The sequence below is a fragment of the Erpetoichthys calabaricus genome, chromosome 15, assembly GCF_900747795.2.
Source record: "Erpetoichthys calabaricus chromosome 15, fErpCal1.3, whole genome shotgun sequence".
Taxonomy (NCBI): domain Eukaryota; kingdom Metazoa; phylum Chordata; class Cladistia; order Polypteriformes; family Polypteridae; genus Erpetoichthys; species Erpetoichthys calabaricus.
In genome coordinates this window covers 55,971,040-55,995,964 of record NC_041408.2, presented here as the reverse complement: position 1 = coordinate 55,995,964, position 24,925 = coordinate 55,971,040, and the positions used below count along the sequence as shown (strand labels likewise).

Sequence of the window (24,925 nt, the reverse complement as noted above, 5' to 3'; positions counted from 1 at the left end):
ATACAATCAGATTGTGACACAGACTACGAATGCAATGAATGCCGTGGCGCAGCGTTAGAGGCTTCGCCTCTGGCGCTGACATCCGAGGTTCAATTCCCCGAGAGGGGGGTGCAGTGAGTTTGTACGCCTGATGAGCCCAGAATTAGGGCGAAACACGTGTCGCGTACTCTTTGCATTATTTGACAGTAAACTATTTCAACCATCCTATGATCTGCTTCTCACAACTGAAATAAGGGCACCGTGGCGGATGTTAGCTGACTTGCTGACCAACCACAAGCATTACCTGGTAGGTAACCACTCATACAATCAGATTGTGACACAGACTACGAATGCAATGAATATATATATATATATATATATATATATATATATATATATATATATATATATATATATATATATATATATTATATAAAAATAATGTGTCACACATTTGACATCATTAGCCAACTAAATGACTATATACTTTTGTGTTTGTTTTCAGCATCCAAAGATCAAGCTGTTCAGCTGTACAGAAAGGGTATATCTGAGCTGGAAAAGGGCATTGCTATTCCAATTAGCGGACAAGGTAAAAAAAAAAATCTATCTGTTTAAATTTATGTATATCTCTGTGTGTGCGTGTGTGTATATGTATATATACAGTCATATGAAAAAGTTTGGGAACCCCTCTTAATTCTTTGGATTTTCGTTTATCATTGGCTGAGCTTTCAAAATAGCAACTACCTTTTAATATATATAACATGCCTTATGGAAACAGTAGTATTTCAGCAGTGACATTGAGTTTATTGGATTAACAGAAAATATGCAATATGCAAAATTACACAAAAATGACCCCAACTGAGATATTACATCAATACTTGGTTGAGCCTTCTTTTGCAAATATAACGGCCTCTAGACACCTCCTATAGCCTTTGATGAGTGTCTGGATTCTGGATGGAGATATTTTTGACCATTCTTCCATACAAAATCTCTCCAGTTCAGTTAAATTTGATGGCTGCCGAGCATGGACAGCCTGCTTCAAATCATCCCATAGATTTTCGTTGATATTCAAGTCAGGGGACTGTGGCGGCCATTCCAGAACATTGTACTTCTCCCTCTGCATGAATGCCTTTGTAGATTTTGAACTGTGTTTTGGGTCATTGTCTTGTTGGAATATCCAACCCCTGCATAATTTCAGCTTTGTGACTGACGCTTGGACATTATCCTGAAGAATTTGTTGATATTGGGTTGAGTTCAACCGACCCTCGACTTTAACAAGGGCCCCAGTCCCTGAACTAGCCACACAGCCCTACAGCATGATGGAACTTTTACCAAATTTGACAGTAGGTAGCAGGTGTTTTTCTTGGAATGCGGTGATCACCATCTTCCATCCAAAGCGCTTTTTGTTATGACCAAATAACTCAGTTTTTGTCTCATCAGTCTAAAGCACTTTGTTCCAAAATGAATCTGGCTTGTCTAAATGAGCATTTGCATACAACAAGTGACTCTGTTTGTGGTGTGAGTGCAGAAAGGGCTTCTTTCTCATCACCCTGCCATACAGATGTTCTTTGTGTAAATTGCGCTGAATTGCAGAACAATGTACAGATACGCCATCTGCAGCAAGATGTTCTTGCAGGTCTTTGGAGGTGATCTGTGGGTTGTATGTAACCATTCTCACAATCCTGTGCATATGCCGCTCCTGTATTTTTCTTGGCCTGCCAGACCTGCTGGGTTTAACAGCAACTGTGCCTGTGGCCTTTCATTTCCTGATTCCATTCCTTACAGTTGAAACTGACAGTTTAAACCTCTGAGATAGCTTTTTGTAGCCTTCCCCTAAACCATGAGACTGAACAATCTTTGTTTTCAGATCTTTTGAGAGTTGCTTTGAGGATCCCATGCTGTCACTCTTCAGAGGAGCGTCAAAGGGAAGCACAACTTGCAATTGACCACCTTAAATACCTTTTCTCATGATTGGACACACCTGTCTATGAAGTTCAAGGCTTAACGAGCTAATCCAGCCAATTTGGTGTTGCACGTAATCAGTATTGAGCAGTTACATGCATTCAAATCAGCAAAATTACAAGGGGACCCAAATTTTTGCACAGCCAGTTTTTCACATTTGATTTAATTTCATACAACTAAATACTGCTTCACTAAAAATCTTTGATGTTCCTAGGAAATGAAAGACATACCACTGTTATCATTTTTGCTGAAAGTAGAATAAATTATTATGCAGACTGAGAGGGGAAAAGTTCCCAAACTTTTTCATTTGACTGATACCGATATATTGGGTTATGCACTATAACATGAGTATTTTGTTATTATAAACAATATTGAGATACTTTTAATTTGGTTTCTACAATTTAAAAAAAAAAAAAAGTTATGGATTGAAACATTTTTGCCCATATGCCTATGATTTAATCTTTCAAAAAAAATAAAAAAGGAAAGTCAGTTGCAATATGTTGTATAATCAAATTACAATTCTTGAATATACTGCAAAACATAAATAAATTGCTGTATTCTCACATTTTAATTTGTATGGGAGGGAATGTTCTTGGCAAAAATTAAAGAGATTGTTAGTTAAATAAGTAAAATAATAGAATGGATTCTGAAGAGCAGAAGTACTGCTGAATAGTATGAGTAGAGATCAAGACGGTTCAGTCTATTCATAATTCAAATAATACTTCTCTTGAAGACACTATAAATGAGATCTTCCATTGAGACCTATATGCAGCATTAAATGATGCCCTTCTACAGATTTTATTAAAAACTTATCTAAAGTTAAGTGAGGCCTAACACTAGAATCCCTGAAACCTATGAAAAAACTCTTAATCCCGGCCCATCTTAAATTCCTTTGCACGTCTTCATCAGCGTCTCTTGTTTTGTAAATGTGTCAATCAGCACAAGCAGCCTGCTATCCTATTCCCCAAACCCAACCCTTGATGGAGCTCAACTTGGGCAAAAAGTTCTCCCAGCTCAAGTTGTATATGGTAAATAATATATCGTCATTTGGAATACATACATTTTCATGTGTGTTCCATGTCTACGGCAATCTGTGTAAATGTAGGATGAAATGCGAGGCAGGAATTGTTGAACACATAACTGAAAAAGAAATGTTTTTCATATTTTAGTAATTGATAAAATGTATAAATTAAGTGTATAATGTGTGAAGACCGAAGTACAAATATCAGATAAACACTTTCGCAAAAGGTACAAGTATATAAAAGGTACAAGTGTTAAAGACTGAAGAAAATGTTGCTATGCAAGGCAAATCTGTGCATGAGATTGGAGACACTATAGGGATTAATTATGAGTTAATTGAATTCATTCTACATGAACAGTTAAATTATGAGCAGAGTTTATGCATAATGCATCCCTAGAGTGTTGGCTTCTGAAATTATTATCAACTTATACTGTATCATTAAATTAACAGTAACACTAACTGTTAAGGTTAGATTAAGCTGGTCAGTTAAAGGAATAAACCAGTGCAATTATTATTTATATTGTGACACGTTAGACTTTGTCTTGCACCTCAAAACACAAGGCTGAGTCTCAGTACTTTAGCAAAACCAGCTTTATTCAGTTTGAAACAGGAATAGCACGATTATTGTAGTGGGATATAAAACTTTTCTAGACACAGACACAGCAGTCAGGCAGGGTCATGGCCAGGTTAGTGGCCAAGTAATACTGTTCCCTGCATTTATAATGTTCCTTGCATCACCCATCAATGACAGACACTTATAGCATGACTGCGATAGGCTTGGATTTGTTTCCGCGGTGCTGTGCTGCAGTGCTGTGTGACTGTGGGTGCCCTAGCAACGGACAAGCAATCTTGCACAGACGCAGCAGTCTCACTTTGGGGCACACTTTGGTGTGTCATCCCATTTTGGGGGGTTTGTTCAGAAGAATTCATAAAAACCTTGCATCTTCCAAGTATTGAGTGTCCGGACTGAGGAGGCTGTTAGTCCAAGCAACGGCATGGAAAAGTTTGCCAGCTGTCCCAGATCTTCACTTGAGGATTTATCCCCCACCTCGCTGGACAACTCTGGTTCCTTGACTGACATTGTCTGTGGTGAGCTCCTCTCCATCCACTATGGGGGAAGGTGCTGTGCAGATGGCCAAGACCTGTGGGAAGAAGGCATTCCGTTTTCCTATTAGGAGTGGCCAGCGTGAGATGTCTGACATGGCAGTAAAAAAAAACTTAAAGTTCTTCCCTTTAAATTTCTGAGGGAGTAATGTAGTCTCATATGTTTTAATGTTCCCATGGATGCAGCAGATGTTCACTTTGTCTGTGGTCTTATAGAGGTCTGCCGGAGCAAGTCATGGCAGACTATTCATAGATCGCTACCAGAGTCCAACGGTGCCAAGAATTCCCATCCAGCCAATGTAATTGAGACTTTAAAATTGTCCTCCTTTAACATCTTGGGGGAAACTTACGAGCTGTACACCTGGGCCAAGAACATTTATTTATATAGCACATTTTCATAAAAAAAAATGTAGCTCAAAGTGCCAGACCGATGGCCATTGTTTGCACAAGTGGGAGGTGGCACTCTTGAGCCAGATATCCCAGTTGATCACAGCAAAAGCAGCTACGTTCAGTCCGCACTATGGTGTTTACAATATGGCATCTACGAATCCTCAAGTGATAACCCATGACAGCTGGCAGACTTTTCCACACTGTCGTGTGCACCAGCAGCTTCCACAGACTGGACACTCAGTACGGGGATCTGTTGCTTCAGGAAGTCATAATCATCAAGTCTTTTGGGAGGGAGATTCTGTATGGCATGGAGGGCTTCTCTGGTTAATAACATGGCCAAAATAGATTCCCAGACTCCCCTGTCCCAGCACATCAACGTTGCCATGCCTTCAAAGCAGAATAGGAAACGCTCAGGGTTGTCTCAGGGTGCCATCTTCGGCAGCACATCTTGTGGCCGCACCAGGGCAGGGGCAGCCACCAGGAGCTCATCTTACCCCAGGGATTGCTGTATTTCTTTGTGATCCATTGGTGCAAGGACCCCACTCCTGGTACCATGTGACGCGTGAGTCACTGTCTTTCAACCCAAAACACGAGGCCGAGTCTCAGTACTTTAGAAAAACCAGCTTTATTCAGCTTGAAAAAGGGACAGCCTGGTTATTTATTGTAGTGGGATCTACCACTCTCCTACACACAGACACAGTAGTCAGGCAGGGTTGTGGCCAAGAAATACTGTTCCCTGCATTTATAATGTTCCTTGCATCAGCCATCGATGATAGGTACTTATAGTGCGACTGTGATCAGCTTGGATTTGCTGCTGCAGTGCTGTGAGCCTGCGGTTGCCCCTGCAACAGACAATCAATCTTCCACAGATACAATTGCGCTTCGGGACACATTTCGTTGTGTCCCAAAAGAGTTCAGAATCCTCTCAATATCTTAAATACATAAACCTATTTATCGATATCAGAATTGCACCTCAACAATAAACACCTGGGGCCTCATGTATGAACGGTGCGTACGCACAGAAATGTTGCGTACGAACGTTTCCACACTCAAAGCGGCATGTATAAAATCTAAACTTGGCGTAAAGCCACGCACATTTCCACGGTACCTCATACCCTGGCGTACGCAATTTCTCGGCTCGGTTTTGCAGACTGGCGGCACCCAGCATCAAAGCAGTTCTACTGTTCCTGTGTGGTTATCCTTTCTTTCTTAGACCCACATTCCTGACGCGGCTTTATAAATACACTGAAATTAACTGCATATTGTGTTTTAGTGTAATGCATCTGATTGTAATTAACCTGTAGCAATATAATGGTCCAGGGAATAGCCATAGTATTCCAAATACCATAACTGCTTTTAGCGTTGTTACTCTCACTGCATCTTGTTCTTCTTTCAGCTGCTCCTGTTAAGGTTTGCCACAGCAGATCCATCTTTTTCCATATTACTCTCACTGTACCACTCGGATTGTTTATATCACTGTATCTGAGTGTGAATCACAGCAGCAGCTGATCGGAAAGAGAATTATCGGTATACAGTTTCAAGCACACACTACCTCAGCCAGGGCAAAACGCGTCAAAGTCTTTCCTGTACGGACCTCGCGTTTCAGAAACAGTTTCATCCAAAGAACTATAAACGCACTCAATCAGTCCCATCAAGTGCTCCTTGTAGAACTGTTTGTACTTATGAGTACAATTACCTCACTGTAAACTTGCACTACAGTTATAATGTTGCACAACCTGCGCCACTTTATAAAGCGCGTATGATGACGATATCATTTTTAAGATGAAATGCAGCAAAATGTGTTGCTTATAGTATACAGATAAAACTTTAACTTCATTTAAATAATCAGTATTGTTAATAATTAAACATGTGAGGACACGGTGCCACAGCGCTAGCTAGTTCACGGATAGCTCCTGCCTTGCACTGTATTACTGCTGGTACTGACGCGACACTTGGAAGGATAGATGGATAGAATAATTAAACATGTACTACGAAGATATTTCAATGTTCCTTAAAAGTTTTGAAGAATCGGCGTTCTAAGCTTACAGATGGCTTAACGTCTATTACAGAGCTGATTGTGTGGTGATTGGGTATTTGGAGAAAGAAAAGTAAGGACAGGAATTGGAGGTTAGTACGTTTGAAAGAGACAGTACTTCTGTAATAAATTATTTCATTGAAGGTCGCGCATGGCACAGCAAGCCTCTTGCGTTAATACGAACAATCACTGCGCCATCGCGATCCCATGTTTAATAACATGCTTTCATTCCTATCATGAAAAAGATATTCCGTATACATCTCAGTATTTTAATTATTCAGAGAGCTGTAATATCACAAATGTAATGGATTCTGTGTCCTGTCGGAGAAAGAATGGAAGCACGTAGTGATTCACACACACAGAGCACATAGAAGATCAAACACAGAACAAAGCATTTAACGTCCTACTTTAGTTACGATGGGATTTGAGAAACTAGTAAAATAAACGATTTTAAGATGAAGTTTATGATCTACTTTAATGACAAAATAAACTACGTGATTAAAGTGGAAATTTCGAGATTAAAGTTGACATTTCATGCTTTTTTCCCCCCACTGTGTGCCTTTTTTTTCCTCTGTACCCTAATAAGCTTTCATATGACACTCAGACGGTCCGCTACGAGTCGCTTTTTCACGCCGACTTTGATATGTGACAACTTCTTTTTTATTTCGGGCACTGTGCGACTTTGTGAACTTGATCTTTCGAGTTTCTCTGACACTATGTCACTACATCAACTTTCTTTTGTTGATTATACCACTGTTTAAACCAACAAATAATATGTTTTTCCTTTGCCTCCACTTGGTATTCGCTGAAATTCTTATATTTTCCCCCGTGCTTTTCCATTGTCTTTTCACAGAAGGCTATATATATCGATTTGCATATTCAAAGAGGCATAATTCTGGGAGGAGTTGGGGCGGGACAGAAGGTGCAAGCACGTCCGTTACTTTTCACGCTGATCGGGATTTATGTAGTGGAAGAACGTGAAAGTTTGCATACGCACAGATTCTTGCATCTGGATTTTTCTGTGCGTACACACATTCCCGCTTTTGTGCTTACGCCATGTTATAGTGTGAGTTCTACGCACGGCGTTATACATGAGGACCCTGGTGTTAAATTCATCATGAATCTTCATCAAAAAATATACCACAGACAAAGTGCCCTCGCAATAAAAACTCTAAAACCACTACTCCCCTCCCCCAACCATACACACCCCAATTTTTGAATGAGGTTGGGCTTGCAATCCATATTGATTTCATGCCTCAAAAAGCCTACATAACCAGTTAATATTAATATTACACTTATTTGCCTTGGTGTTTGTGGCAGTCTGCGAAGGAAAATCATTGAAGAAGGCAGGGGAATCGACCATCTTCTTTTTCACAGCTAGAGCTGTCAGATTAGCCAAAAAGTAAGGTTTGTATATTCAGATTAAAAATAAGTAAATTACCAAATATTTGAACTTTGGTTAATGATTCTGAACATTACATTGTGTTTTTTTTCTTAATACAGTATTTATTATTATTGTTATTATTATTGTTATTATTATTATTATTATGGTAATGGCCCTTAGTGGTGGCCACAGCAAAAACCAGCACCAACAGTTTAAAGAAAATCACCCTTGTGTTATTGTAATACAAGACTCATCAAATCCAGAGCCTTTGTACTTGCATCTTTTTAATTGTCTGGTACTGACAGCTGGATTCAGAAGTCTTTCTGTGGACAGTGTGCCATAAAATCAGCCACAGAAAGTAGCTGAAATCTTTACGTGACTCATGCTAGTATTACACTTTGCCAAATTATCAATATTTGTACTTTTCTTTACTTGTGCATATGCAAATCATGAAGCACTTATGACACTGTTGCATTGGTCTGTTTTGACACACTCCGCTGGAGTCCTGCGGTGCAAATGTATTGTGACATGTCTTGCTGCCAAACAGTCACAGGCGGAGTGGTTTAAGATCAGGAGGATTACTAGTTGGTTAGTAAGACAGCAACAGGGTGAAAGTAGCAAGCCAAGTAAAAGAGCAAGCAGAAGGCAGGCAGGTTGAAGGTGGACCTGTGTTTTTATTTATTTATTTTATTTTGTAGTTTTCCTATAGGCAGGGTAGCGTTTTATATTGTGGCATTCAAAATAAAAAGCCAGTTGGTAAGTGTGGACTAGCTCGGAAAAGCAGCTTCTCTATGGCTTATGAAATCCTCATGGCATCAAATCATAGTCTGCACAATCGGTCTACAGTACTTCTTTCTCCTCTACAGATGTAGCAGTATTTTAATAAAGGTAGCCTGCATATTTTAAACTACACATCATTGTTTTAGGCAGTATGGGTCAAGGCAGCATCCATGTAAGACATAGACTAATTGTGGGACACTGCATGTTGGCTGACAAGGCTGTTTAAAGCTGGAGCATTAAAGAATTACAGTAACTGTAATAATTGTGATTTTCTTTTTATGTTCTATTTGCTTTAATAAGAAGGTCTTAACCTTAAACAACAGGATCTGAGGTTTAAGAGTGAATGGGACAGAATCGGATGCAAAATGATTCTTTTAGGACATAAGTGAAGTGCTTAGAAAAACTGCTGTGAGTACACTTAGATCAGAGTGCAGGTTAATGGGATAATGATTTACTAAGAAAGGTAAGATAACCATTCAAAAATTATGAAAAGGCTGATCAAGAAAGTGAAGCTCAAAATAGATTAGTAAAATACTGTAGATTTGCACAGTACATCTAGAGATAGATAGATAGATAGATAGATACTTTATTAATCCCAAGGCGTAACTTGATGTTAAAATTAGTTCAGGTAAAACAACCTTCTTGGACAATAGGATGTCAGCTTTTACCTTTGAATTAAGACCTTGTTTTTAACAAAACCAAATTATTTTTGAATAATAATGTTCAGCGATATTCACATACATGTCGTGTTTGCAATTGCATTGGTTGCAGGGATTGTTTTGGGAAACTGTATTTGAAGAGAAGCTACACCCACCTACTCTCTAGACATTGACCCATCCGATATTAGTTTTTTCCTTAATATGAAGGGTTACCCTTTAAGGTATGTGCCATGCCAGTGATGAAAATGTCACATTAGCTACAGATGAGTGGTTGCACATACAGGACAAAAGGTTTTATCCAAATTGTGCAGAAAAGCTTTGTAAACATTGTAACAAGTATAACAGTGTTAACAAAATATAGTGGTTTTAATATTAAAAAAAAAACTTTACCAGTGTGTCTTTTAATATGTTAGATTGAGAGGTTTACAGTAATCCCTCCTCCATCGCGGGGGTTGCGTTCCAGAGCCACCCGCGAAATAAGAAAATCTGCGAAGTAGAAACCATATGTTTATATGGTTATTTTTATATTGTCATGCTTGGGTCACAGATTTGCGCAGAAACACAGGAGGTTGTAGAGAGACAGGAACGTTACTCAAACACTGCAAACAAACATTTGTCTCTTTTTCAAAAGTTTAAACTGTGCTCCATGACAAGACAGAGATGACAGTTCTGTCTCACAATTAAAAGAATGCAAACATATCTTCCTCTTCAAAGGAGTGCGCATCAGGAGCACAGACTGTCAGAAAGACAGAGGAAAGCAAACAAATCAATAGGGCTGTTTGGCTTTTAAGTATGCGAAGCACCGCCGGTACAAAGCTGTTGAAGGCGGCAGCTCACACCCCCTCCGTCAGGGGGGAGGGGAGAGAGACAGAGAGAGACAGAGAGTCAAAAATCAATACGTGCCCTTCGAGCTTTTAAGTATGCGAAGCACCGTGCAGCATGTCGCTTCAGGAAGCAGCTGCACAGAAGATAACAACGTGAAGATAATCTTTCAGCAGTTTTAGACGAGCATCCGTATCATCTAGGTGTGCGAACAGCCCCCCTGCTCACACCCCCTACGTCAGGATCAGAGAAAGTCGGCGCAAGAGAGAGAGAGAGAGAGAAAAGTAAGTTGGGTAGCTTTTCAGCCATCTGCCAATAGCGTCCCTTGTATGAAATCAACTGGGCAAACCAACTGAGGAAGCATGCACCAGAAATTAAAAGACCCATTGTCCGCAGAAATCCGCGAACCAGCAAAAAATCCGCGATATATATTTAAATATGCTTGCATATAAAATCCGCGATAGAGTGAAGCCGCGAAGCGCGATATAGCGAGGGATCACTGTATAATCACCACTTGTACACAGTTTTAGTAGCATGAAAAGATCATAAAAAATATTTAGATTTAGAAATCAAATAAGTTTAGATCAGAAGAGAGCAATATGCTCCAGTGTTTGAACTAGTAATCTCGGTTTACTATTGAGTCTTTTTTGTTCCACCATTTTTTTTTTCTGACATCTCAACTATTTTCTACTCAGGTGAACGGGCTGATAGAGCCAGGAGGCTACAAGCCAAAATGAAGACCAATTTGATAATGGCAAAGGATCGCTTAGACCTATTACGTAAGCATTTTTTGGGGGGGGGGATGAATTCCAGTTTCATATTTTACAAATGTGTTTAATTCATTTTTTTAATGTGTGCTTGTTTAAAGGCCTAGTGGTGATTACTACATGTTATCTTATTAAGCAGCTTGCTGTTCATTATTTTATGTTATAATAGTATTATAAAGGTTGTCATTCCTTGTCCTTTATAATTAGTCTTTAGTGGTTGGCTGAATTTATTTTCTCAATAGTGTAGAGTTCTTTTTTTGCCCTATGGGCAAGTGTTACTTAAATGTCCTAGGGACTGGCAAATGAAGTATAGCAATTGGCATTAGCTGTCAATGTACATTTTGAAGTTGTTATAGATCAGATGAATAATTTTGTATTGTTTATAACAAGGAGTACTTCTTTTTAAAACTTTCCACTCAGATGTAAGTTTTAATTATTTTTTTTTTTATAATAATAGCTGCAATATTCCTACATGGAACAGCTGTTTTCATAACATTAATATAGTTAATTCACCAACATTGGCAAGAATGGTGTCACTTATAATATGCAGCAGAATATTACATGCATAAGGCATAAAGCTTTGTTAAAATTTCAAGTGCCCAGATGTGTATAAGTAGTATGTGTTCCTTAGTGGAGAACTAAAGCTTAAATGCAACACACGGATGTGAATAATCTCCTGTGGGATGTCAGTCCACAATGTTTTTAGTCACTTTAACCATTGTTGTATTCTATACCTTATCCAGTTATGTTCCATACAGTTTACACTAGAATCAGGTTGGGGACATTTAGGGCCACTCACTAATTGCAATATTTTGACCAGCTTTCCTAGTGATGGTTGCAGTATGTGGTTGTGCTCTATGATCCCATTTTCAATGGTCCCCAGGTAAGGCAAAGTTTGAAAAACAGTGGTCTCTTCCTTTTCTCCCTATCTTTTGTGATTCTGAACTCTCACATCACTGTCCCCATAACAACAATGACACTCCTCTGTGAATACAAATCTTTGCCAATTTGTTGTCTACTCGAGGCTTTTTCAGCACTAAGCAGGTCTTTACTGTCTGTGCTGAGGTCTTTTTACATAGGTACCACACTGGAACTGGTAAATGCATGGTAAGCTTATGCAGACCAAACCTAATAATCTGATTACACTTAAATAAAGAGCAGAATAGCTTGACACTTTTGCTGCTCTGTAGAAAAAGGATTTCCCATTTCACTAATGATTTAGAATTGAAGCATCAGATGAAAAGTTAGTATTGTATCATGACTCAAGTATAGGGTTAATGTTGTTTGCTCAGTTGTAATTATTGACCTACTTCAGTCATTACTCCACAAAAATTGGAGTTATGTTTCTCACATAATATTGAGTGGCACTGTACTAGCTGCAAGATACTGAGGTTGAATTCTGTCTTGAGCGATATCAGATTGGTTTGTATAATTTTCCTCCAAAAAGCAAAAGGGTAGGTTAGGGTAATTAACATAAACCTTAGACTAACTGAGGTTAAGTAAGAAGGTGACTGTATATTTTCCTTAACTACGCGCTCTGGTCTATTTTGTACATCAATTTCTGTTATTTTTGTACAATGTCCTTTTACTCGAACCTACCAGCAGCATCCGCCATCTATCCTCTGCTTGCTTCACTACAAGAACAGTGTTCCAGTGGTTTCCCTCCAGTGTGCACCCAGCTGGTTTTATGAGTGGATGGACAGTTACAAGTTCCATCTGCATTTGGTACACCTTGCGGGTACTTGCATATTTATTACAACAATGAGATGTTCTTCTTCCAACGACTTTGTCTGCAAAGAACATTCAACAGCGGAAGTGAAATGTGATACATGTGCAAATCCTGCAGTGGATCAAAGTGTGACCAGTGATTAATGAGTACTGGAGTCAGGTTTATTTTCAGATAGTTCTAGACTGTGTCATACTATTCAGTAATATGGTATTAAAATTCATTAAAAACGCGTTCAATTTTAAATGATTGCAATATTTTATATTACAACTTCAAAGTCTGTATATAAATACCAATTTTAACACCGGTGCATAAAGTACACTGCACAAATAGTTATGAGAAATGGTGTGAGTAGTTAAGAGTTAATGAGTGTGTATAGGTTTGTTTTGTTCTTTCTGCACAGTGCTGTTATCATTGCTTCCTGTTCCACTGACCCTGTAATTGGATTACATGGATATTGAAAATGGACACATATCTAGCTGTTAAATATGTAATAGAATAAAACATTTTTTTGTATGCAATTTGATGTTATAAATTTGTCACGTGTGTAATGTGAAGTTCTTACATGTCTTACAAACATGAAACACTTTGCCACTGTTCATCACGTTATGTTGGGTTAATACTGAATTTAAAGAGTTTTTTTTTAGTAGTACTATTATCTAAACATATGTTGCACTGGGCAATAAATTTTCACATTTTGATTGATAATAGCATTTCTAGTCTGGATTTTTGCATCATGATCAGGTGGCTAATTTAGAATTAAAGTATGAATAACATATAATGCTTAGCAGTGGCTTGCTTTTCAAGAGTGGAATGCTTAAGCAACCATATGAAAAAAATGCCAGCTTTTCAGAGATTTGTATCCTTTTTCTAAATTAATGTTCTCAATTGGACCCTTTAAGAGATTTAACTAAAATCTAGTTAGTTTTCTGTTATTTTTAAGCTGTTGTTACATTCTTTTTATTACTTTCTTTTGTTTTTGTTTTTGTTATCATGCTTCTGTGGTGTAGTGAAGATGTCAGGTTCATCAAAATGCGAGTCCCAGAGAGACATCTATAAAGAAAATAGAAACCAGTCCTTCAGTAATGGATGCCTTCAGTCAGGTGGGTGTAGGAATGCACATATATAGTTTGACACATTTAGAGGATTGCAATGAACAAATTGACCAGGATTTAATTAGCAGTAGTAGCAGTAGGTAATGAGCCTAGTCTATAAATAATGTGCATCGTAAATAATATGAAAGTCATTGCTTTGTTTAAAGTAAGTTGCTGAAGCTTAAATATTAGATTAATTTCACATCCATTACAAGGCACTGTATACTTAATGAATGTATATTATTAAAAATGTAGTTAAGGGACTGGGTCCATTTGTCATATAAATAATTAGAAGTGCAGAGCTTTAGTTTTGTGATACATTTGGAAAAGTATTTGTACTTGAAAGTGGGCCAATATGAAGATAAACATTGTTATACAGATATGACTTATTTTAGTAATTTTTATTTATATAAATAAATGATTTAAGGAAGTTAATTTGTGTATTTTTATAATTCTAATTAATAAAAATCACTTTGGATTACATGATAATCACATTTTATGACGTTGTGATGACTTAGATATGGGCTTTATACAAGTTCCTGCCTCCCTGCGTAATCCCCATCTCAGTCAGTTAAACAGTTAAACAAATAATAGAAAAACGCATATGAGCAATTCTAACATATTCTGATCTTGTGCAGCCAAAGGTAAAACAAAAAGTGTTGCTGTTACCCCAAAAGACCTTTTATCAACATACATTATATTCTTGATTTACATACATAAATTATTCAGAATAAAAACATGAGACACAAATTGCTTGTGTTATAAACATGGTGAAGAGCAGCTGTGGGTTTTCTTAATAGCTTCACTTAATGTTAAGAAGCTCTGAATTCTGTTAGGATTGGCAGTGAAATCTAGCAGCTAAACACAAAATGGGCATGGGATATTGTTGCAAGTGCTCAGATTTTGAAAGCAGCTTGAGTTTTTTTTTTTTTTTTTTCTCTTCTGACCTGTGAAGAGTGGCTAGGTTTACAGTTTAAGCAAATAGTGTCTGCTCACCTGTGGCTATTTTAACTAGTGCAATCTCATCCTAAAGGATAAAAGAGTGTCCACATTTACCAGTTAAAATATATAGAGTCAGAATTTTTCCAATTTATAGTTTGGGCTAACTAGGCCCAAAGAGTACAATCTATACTGGAGAGAAGGAAGAGAAAGAGCAGACAGGTCCAAGAGAATGAAAACGTGGAAAAGCAAAGTGGTTTTAAGCAGAAATTGCATCACCGCTCCATAAAGCCGAGAACTTAAAACATTCCCAGTACATGTTAAATGTCTGAAAGTACTGGGGGTTTAGAAGAAGAAAGCAAAATCAAACAGTATTAAGGCCCATAGCAAAACCTTTGCAATGGTTAAATACAGACAATGCACAGATTTGAGTGTATTGATGATTAGGATTTTTAGGAATGATATTCTTACAAATCAAGATGCAGTCAAGAGGAATAGACAGTGATCGGTCCCATTTCCAGACTAATTTAATAGGTTAGAGCTTGGAGGCGACCTTGCATAAAAAGATGTAAGTAGCAAAGACAGGTTTCATCTGAAATTGAGAAAATGTTAAGAGTGTGAGAGAAGTGGAGAAGAAGACATAGAAATAACAGAAGGCCTGATAACAGACTAGAGTTGGATATAACAGAAAAAGATGGGAAATGTGCACATAGCAAATGAAACGTGTTGATTAGAACAATCAAAATATTTCAAAGGTTAATGATGTCACAATTATCCCAGCCTATAAATAAGATAGGGTTACATTCTATAGTTATTACTGTAAATGTAGGGGTCTGAGAATGCAGACTAGGGGACGGAGTAGTGGGCCTACATGTTTATATACTCTGCGCCAAACTGTGAGTGCAAAAGATACTAATGGGCCTAACTGATTTTGATTGTATACATTCATATGTAGTGTGCCACAGTAGTATAGCAGGTAGAGTTAGCATATGGTTGTTGCTTATATTCTGGGCTGAAGTTTGTTAGAGGTGTAATTTTTCAAACTTATTGGCAAGCTATTTGGTTGTCTGTAAATGAGCGTATTTGTGATTATAATATTTTCTGTGCTGAAGCTGCATTCACATATAAAGGTGTAATATTTCATAAGTTCCACATTTTTGTTTTTTGTCTTGTAGGCATGACACAAAATTGTTTTATTGAATTTTGCAGTACAAAACCTTGTATCATATATTGTATGACATTGCCACATGACTTAAATGAAACACAAGGGCAAACGAAAAGATCTTTTGTTGAAAGCAGGAAATTTTAAAAAATTGATTGAAAAACCAGAGCTAAGATTTAAGACAAACTGACTGCCCTTTTGCAGAACCATTATTCATGGCTTGTGTAATAATGTGAAGGTGAAAAAATGCATGACCATATTTGATCATAGTCTTGGACGGCAGTTTAATTGTTTTGCACATACACTTAATTTAATGAGGTGCATCCTCAGAGTAGTATGGCAAATAACATTTTTTTTTATAAATGCACCACTACATCAATAGACTTGTTTTCAAATTGATTTTCATTGGAACTGAAAAGCTCTAACTTACTGTAACAGTTCTCATGATATAATCAAAGAGTACTAGGAGGAGCAAGCTACAGTTACTGTAGCCTTCACGAGCTATGGATGTGAGAATGATTGCTTGAGGCATCAATAAACATTTCACTTACACGGTTTCAGAAATAGAGGTTGATTTTAGCAAGGTGAAATTATTTAAAGTTTTTTTAAAGTTAAAGCTTTAAAGTATGGTGGTGAGAGAGAGAGAGTAGACTAATTTGCAATGCCTGTTTCTCTGTTCAAATCATAGTCTGTCCCTGCTAAGTCTGTGCCCATTGTGTGAGTATTTAAACTGCAGTGGATATTATGGAGGATTTAATTAACATGAGCAGCTTTAGTGCCCCCAACCCCCTGTCAAATGCCATGGAGTGGTATCTGTGACAGATGAAAAGGCACAGGAATTTTGCCTTTAAGTTGTAAAGCTTTATATATGTTGGTGGTGCAGCAAGCTATGTTAACACCTATGTAACATCAGGAGAATAATGCTTACTGGGCATTTTGAAGCCTGGTAAATACAACATCTTTCTCAACAGTGAGTGACTAATCCTGAAATCAATAACTAAACATTGTGTTGTTCCAAGTAATGCTTATTTGTTTCAAAATGTTTCTATAAGATTTCTTAATGTTATCTAACAAGTAACCAACTGGCAATGCTGCTGCATACTACAATACAAGCAGTTTAGATTTTTTTTTCTTTATACTGTGCTCTGAGATAGTATTTGTCAGGATGACAGTATTTTTGGACTTCACATATGGTTTTGTGTTTTTATCTTGCTCCCACCCTACTATTTTGGCAAATACTTGTGAGCAGTAAATTATGTGTCACATGTCCAGCATATCAAAACTAGTATTTCTTTCAATGTGATTTTGCTATTTTCACTCCATTAATGGTTGATACTGATGCTTTGGCCAATTCATTGGGCATTCTTCATTTTACACTGATGATATGTTCAGGTAAATTACTAATTTTTGTCTTTTTATTTATTTATTTTTTACCTAAGCATATGAATTTGCAATGAAAGTCTAGATTTAAACTAGATGTATAATTTACCCTTTTGTAATCTGTCCATATTTGAAAACATTGAAAAACTTTTAAGATGTGCTATTCTAGATTTAAACTAGATATATAATTTACCCTTTTGTAATCTGTCCATATTTGAAAACATTGAAATACTTTTAAGATGTGCTATAATTACCCCAAATATTTTGATATGCAAGTTTGATTATAAATGTTATTTTTTTGTGACCTTAAGTAAATGTTAAGTGGCTACAGAAATCTGATTAACGGATCTCAGCCTGGATACATGGGGGTGGAAAGAGCACATTTGAGAAACAATGCCTTTCATAATTCTTGTTTCTTTGTATAGAAGAAAGTCAAATTGCCTTTCACACAAAAATCACGTGAAATTAACTCAATGTGCTTTTAAGACTAATCGGCTGGCTTGAAATTCTACAGATGTAAATCATATATATTTTTACTTCTTAGTAAAAGTGAATAATAGAGTACATGAACTGGCTCCTTTATTTGGATGTCTGTTTATCATATCACTTTCTTTGCTGTTTTTCAATAAGAGAGTATCATGGAAGACCTTTTTTAATGTTGCAAATTGTACTTAATGACACTATATCAATTATATGTCCAACTACTATAAATGTCTAGTTTCTGTGACTGGCAAAAGCCAAGCAGTACCCACCTTGCTGAATCAAGTGAGCTGTTCCAAGATTTCTTGTTATTCATTTCCATGAATTCAGAATAAATCCTAACTTGCACTTGTATTGAATCATCTGTTATTTTAGAGCTGCTGCTGCTTCTTTCGGCTGCTCCCGTTAGGGCTTGCCACAGCAGATCATCTTTTTCCATATCTTCCTGTCCTCTGCATGTTGCTCTGTTAAACCTATCATCTGCATGTCCTCTCTCACCACATCCATAAATCTTCTCTTAAGCCTTCCTCTTTTCCTGGCAGCTCTATCCTTGGCATCTTTTTCCCAATATACACAGCATTTCTCTTCTGCACATGTCCAAACCAACGCAATCTCACCTCACTGACTTTGTCTCCCAACCGTCCAACCTGAGCTGACCCTGTAATGTACTCGTTCCTAATCCTATCCATCCTCGTCACACCCCAATGCAAGTCTTTGCATCTTTAACTCTGCCACCTACAGCTCTGTCTCCTGTTTATGGGTCAGTGCCATCATCTCCAAACCATATAACATGGGTTACTACCGTCATGTAGACCTTCCCTTTCCTTCTTGCTGATGCCCATCTGTCACAATTTACTCCTGACAGTTTTCTCCACCCATTCCACCTTGCCTGCACTCTTTTTTACCTGTCTTCGCAATCCCCGTTACTCTGTACATATCTATTGTTTTAGAGTATTTTGTGTTATATATTGTAGTGGTTCTCATACTTAGTCCTGGAGACCCAGTGTGGTATATTCAGATTTGTTTGTTGTCAGTTTTGTTTCACACCCAACCGTGAGAGCATTACCTGGTATGAGAAGAGGGTGATGGAACGGATATATTTTTACATTTTTCTTTTTTAAAAACTTGCCGTTATTAAAGGAAGTTTGAATCTGAGGAAATCTTGGGTCCATAGGCTTACTGAGTATCCTGCACATGACAAACAGGATATCACATGCAAGATTAAGGGAGCTAAATAACAAGAATAAGTAGATATATTCAGTTTTTTCACTGAGTCAGGTGTTAATGGTTCTGCAAAATTAAAGTAACTGTCCAATTTTGTAGTTCTGTATGCTTTATTCTGTGTTTAATTCATGCTTTTTATTATATTCATAAATCTTCTTTTTCCTTTTTCACATTTTAACAGTTAGAAAACTTGACAATATAAAATTGTTCTTTCTGGAAAAATATGTAGAGGACTTCAACCAGATCTTCATAGTTTACATCAGATTCTTTTTTTTTTTTTTTTTTTTTTTTTTTTTTTTTTTTTTTTAAGATTGTTTAAAAGAAAAGCCGGTGACCGTGATATACTAATTGAAAAGTTGAGTAATGTCTCTAAGGGAAGCACACTTGTATCATTTGAAAGTTCTTATTTATATTTAAATGTAGATAAGTGATCAATGAGACTGTGACACCTTAGTGCAGGTGTGTTGTTTAAATGCTAGAAAATGATATAGTTAAACTCCAGCTTTCCTTAAAAAATTACTATAAATGCAATGCTAACTACACCGTAATACAGGTATCCCTAATCCAAAATTCCTGTGACCAGAAGTATTTTGGATATTTTCAGATTTTGCAATGCTTGCATATATACTGTATATGAATAATGAGAGCTTAGTTGACACCCTTGATCAAGCAGGCAAATGCAGCCCAGCTAGCTAAATATCAATGAGCTGTTGTTAGAATATGTGTTAATGTGAAAAACATATTAAACCTTAAAAGTGTTTAATATGAGTTGATTTTAATTCTGCAGTTGTATATTGGCACTGAAGAACTGAAATAGGCCTGGGAAAGTTAATGCATTCATTTTTACAATTAATGTGGCCTTTTTAACACCTTAAAAAATGTCACATCCACGACTGGGAAGGATACGAACACCTCAGGCAGTGCTTTGGTCAGGGCGGCATTTTCATATAATTTTTTTTTCTTTAACATTACAAAACAACTGCGATGGGTTGGCACCCTGCCCGGGATTGTTTCTTGCCTTGTGCCTTGTGTTGGCTGGGATTGGCTCCAGCAGACCCCCGTGACCCTGTGTTTGGATTCAGCGGGTTGGAAAATGGATGGATGGATTACAAAACAATAAAACAAAAAAGTTAAATGTGAACCTAAAGAATTACATACACATCTAGTACTGTATTTATATACTTCTTTTTATGAAATGATGATATGCCACATGTCAGTAGCACTGGTGTTCATTTTCTTAATACTGTATATAAATATTATATATATTGACATAGGTTTAGGGGAGTGGATGGAAAAGGAGTAGGGAGGAGGAGTTTATGGCAGTCCTGGAGCAATGTTAGAGAAAAGTTGCGAAGTTAAAAAATTGCACTCTTTCCTCCTCCCCCCATTTAATGCTTCTGTAAGAAGATCGAGTCAATGTCCTATCACGTAAGTGCTAAATAAGTTATCTTTGAGTGGCACTAAAACCAAAATAAGTCTCTAGTACCACTGTACTTCACTTGCTGATCTGCCAGGCAGCTTACAGTGCTGACTGCTATAATATCATGACAAAATCATACGAAATAGAAGTGAAACGATTGTCCCTACCCATTATTCCAGTTTGCAGCATCTTCAGTAACTTATAAAAAGAATGTAACATATTTCCCCGTGTCTGCGTGGGTTTCCTCTGGGTGCTCCAGTTTCCTTCCACAGTCCAAAGACATGCAGGTTAGGTGCATTGGCGATCCTAAATTGTCCCTAGTGTGTGCTTGGTGTGTGGGTGTGCCCTGCGGTGAGCTGGCACCCTGCCTGGGATTTATTCCTGCCTTGTGCCCAGTGCTGGCTGGGATTGGCTCCAGCAGGCCCCTGTGACCTTGTTCGGATATAGCAGGTTGGAAAATGACTGAATGTAACATAACCAACCATGTAATGCACAGTGTCAATTTTTAAGCGAGCTAGAAGCTATGGAGATCATTTTTAGCGTGCCAGGAGCAAAGGTTTATATAGAATAGTGTTTTCCAACCTTTTGATTCATTTTTTTAATCATTTCTCACCACTAATGCATATGCAACATGTGATGAAACTTTCAGTTTTCTAAATCTTGTGTGTGGGTTTTTTTTTTTTTTTAAATCTGCTGTTCAGGTGTTATGGTCTCTCTCTCCTTCGTCCCTCACACAACATATTGAAACTGCCACGCATTTTTTACTTATCTCCCAGTCATGGATGATAGAAGACCATAAGGAGCCCTAGGCTTTTGATCCTCCTTGATGTCTAGAGCGCGCATGCCCCTTACCGTATGGCTAGAGATCGGACCGGGCAGTTAGTCCAATGAAACATGAGGAGTAGGGGATGGGGGATCCCACTTGATGTACAAGGTGCGCCACCATTTGCTTACCTAAAAGGCACCCCTCAAATAACCGCCAAGGCTACCTGATGTGACTGGCTCTGCAATGCTTACCTGGGGATTCCCCCCCTTGATAGTTGATCACATGATGCCACTTGCTGCTTCATGGGTGATCCCAACCCCAGTCATTGATCATGAATCCTGACTTCATGTCACTTAGCCCCTGTCCACACGGCTGTCTGAACTGAGCGTTTTTCTGCTGTCTATAGTGTCGGGTGAGCATGAACGGCAAATGTTTTTCTGATTATTGCAGTGAATCAGACCCTCAGAAGCTTTCACCGTGTTCTGTGAACTGTGTTCAGTCGGATGCCATCAAAAAAAACTTTGCATGCAGCTTTTCTTTTTTTTTTTTTTTTTTTGAAACAGTTTGTAGGTTTGTGGTAATGATGTAACTTTAGCTACTATGAGTTATTAATGCTGATGGGTGAGTGCATATGCGAGTAATACTTGTATATTTGCGTACTTCAGAGTAACAAGTGGCTGCTCTTCAGGTTTAACACACACATTGGTTGACTGTCGTGTAATATGGTGTCGTACCAGCTTTTCTTACTTGCATGTCTTCATAGATTACACATGCATGCTGGGCAGTCAGAAGGTTAACCCAATAGCAGCGGCGATGTTTTCTCTGCCTACATCAACGTGTCAGGAAGAATTTTAGGAGGCAGTCAGTGTTCATGTCTAATAAAGCTAAGTGATCCATATTTCGTGAATACAATGAAGGATAAACCTTGAATCGCACAGGTTCAGCACACTCTGGACTGCCTGATAACCCCCCCTCAGGGAAACTGACAAATGTTTATTAGGGGCAAATGAACGCAAATGTAACGTCAGATTGAAATCAGTTACGTGCCTCAACAAAATGCAACTTAAATGCTTAGGTCGCTCAGGTCACTCAGAGCACATTCATTTTACCAAGATCTGAACATCCATGTGGACAGGACTTTAATTGGTGGACAACACCTCCACCTCCATCCATGGGCATCAATTTTGTGTTGTAGCTTTGTGGCACTTGATACTTCATGGATGACTGGACACTACCTACTCTCAGAATTAATAAAGCTGTTTGAAATCTGCATGTAGGGTTGCTTACATCCACTCAGCAATTAAAAAATTAGAGGGAAGTGGTACTCAAAAAATGTCAGATTTTGGATTACAAATACTTTGCTTTGACTGCATCTGTGCAGATAAAGAATTTATGCTCCAAATGCATTTAGTATGTTAATGTAGTATAAATGAAATCTAGTCAAGATTGTTTTTGTTTGTTAGACATTTTTAATCTATCTATTTTTAGCTTGATAATGGTTTCTTAATCCTAAATTTTTCACCTCTAATCGGATTATTCTTTTTGTATTGTTTATCCTTACAATGCTTAGTTTTACACATCAACTCCTTTGATAGGTTGAGAATTGACATGTGCCTATAAGGGCTCATTTATACTTCACGCTCAGAACGCGTACGCGCCCGCATCATGGCTGCCACGCGTTCTCAGCATTTATTTGATGCGTCCTCTGAGCAGGTCCTCAAAAATTAACGTGACGCATGTGCAAGTTGCAGTACCAGCAAAAAGTCGGGGGGCGCAGTGTGCTAAAAGTTGGAATGTGACGTCAGAGTCTCTGTTTACTATCTACATGTGACAGAAAGCTTTGCGGATCCTACGAGATTGTTGTGCGCGCTTCAATGTTTGATGAATGGTTCGATGTGGTGAAGCAAAATGCTGACATACAGATGTATTCGTGGTGCTTTTATATTCAAGCGTCGCATATTCCAGATCGTAATGACACAATACATTTTAAAAGTCTCACATACCGTCTTCTGTGCCGTCATTTTTTTTCTAGGGCTTCCATCCGGTCTTGACAGCAGCAGATCGGCAGCTATAGATCGCCACATCGAGCACATTAAAAGTATGATTTTCTAACTCTCTGCACATTTAGAATCCTTAGATTTATACTTGATATCACTTTCATGATGAAATGAATTAAAGTGTGTATGTTATATGTTACAGATAAATCGGTAATTTTGTTTAAATAATGAATACTTTTAATAATTACACACATGGGGGTTACACGGTGACGGAGTGTTAGCGATGCTGTCTTGCAGGGAGTCACGTCGCTGATATTCCCTGCCTGGAGTTTACATGTTTTCCTGCTGGGTTTCCTCAGTGTGCTCCGGTTTCCTTCCAAAGATATGCAGATTTGGTTACACTAAAATTATGCCAGTGTGTATGTGAGTGCTTGTATTCACCTTGCGATGAGCTGATGCCTTGTCCAGGGATTGTTTCTGCCTCGTGCCCAATGCTAGCTGAAATGGACAAATCCCTGGACTGATGGATTTAATCATTAAACATCCTTTTCAGAGATATTGCGGTAAGGTATCATCGGAATTTAATGGGTGTTCCAGGCAATCCACAACACAGCGAAGCCGAACCTATTCTCACCGTGATCATATCTTGCACTGCCACCTGGTGGATTCCTCCAGATTTACACAAAGTACGCGCGCAGGTATGAACACTACAACGCTTGCGTAGCAGGAGCGTCCGCTGCAGCATGCATCGCGTCGCGTGAAGTATAAATCCGGCCTAAGACGCTTGCAGTTTGCCATTTTACACTTTTTAATATGTCAAATTAAAACCAAGTGTCTTTACATACCACATTTGGAAGAATGCTTATTCCCATATCGGCTTGTGTATGCAGACCATCTTTGTTTTGATCCTTTATTGTTCCCTTTACTTGATCTTATGTAGCAACTTTCTGAGGTGGCAGTCTGAGAGAGTATAAAGATGTCCTATTCTAGTTTATGTTGTCAAGGCTTCTCTTCTGCTGTATGTAGTTATCAAAATAATGTATATAAGGAATAGGTTAATTCAAGCCTGAGAAGGGATAGTGTAGCTGTAGGCTTTATTCATTTGTCCACATTTATGCAACAGCACCATAATCAAGGTTAAAATTTCTTTCCAGGAGTTGGGAATGATGTAAGGTGATAGTTTTAGAAGCTCTACTGAAGATGTTTTGTTGGTTTTGTTTTTAATGAGGTAAATAACACTTTTTTTGTTCAATTTACAGAGAGTGGTGCAGTTCCAAAGAAGAAGGACCCTTTAACTCACTCAAGCAACTCTCTTCCACGATCCAAAACTGCAGCAAAAAATGCAACAGGACTTACTGGTCATCATCGTTCACCCAGCTATAGTGGGTCTTCTGTTTCAAACAGTTCCAGGGCACCTGCTCAGTCTTCTTCAGCGACCAAGGTGAGGTTTGAAGCGGTCTTGCACTTGTGTTTTTCTTGTGTATCTACTCATTGTATATTCTTTATGATTGTCAGTTTTTATATTGAACAGTCAAGGCTATAGTTTTTTAAAAATAAAACAACATCCTGACCAAAAAAAAAAAAATGAGTTGCCAGGCACATCTGCCTTGAGACGTATCTTCAAGGTAGATGCTATTTATGGTGACACAATGCTAAAATTTTATAAAGGTTTTGACCAAAAAAAACATCGTATGAAAAAATACTTCTTTAACACATTAAGCAGCAGAGTAAACTCTGCTCTTTTTTTCAGGTTACACGGTTAAAACAGTATTTTTAAAAAAAAAATAATTTAGATGCAAATGCTTATTTTAAGAATTTTTTTGTATGCTTATAT

At 37.9% G+C, this 24,925-nt stretch overlaps 1 protein-coding gene across 2 annotated transcripts in view; it reads left to right on the top strand.

The window, feature by feature from the left end:
• spast (spastin) overlaps nucleotides 1-24,925 on the top strand; it is a 77,492-nt gene that overhangs the window by 18,634 nt on the left and 33,933 nt on the right. The window contains exons 2-5 of one of the 2 annotated variants that reach the window (XM_028821014.2): nucleotides 485-568; nucleotides 10,832-10,915; nucleotides 13,640-13,732; nucleotides 24,351-24,532. In XM_028821014.2, coding sequence (XP_028676847.2) covers nucleotides 485-568; nucleotides 10,832-10,915; nucleotides 13,640-13,732; nucleotides 24,351-24,532 — 443 coding nt within the window. The remainder of the gene's footprint in view (nucleotides 1-484; nucleotides 569-10,831; nucleotides 10,916-13,639; nucleotides 13,733-24,350; nucleotides 24,533-24,925) is intronic. The other variant, XM_028821015.2, reaches the window with a different exon arrangement.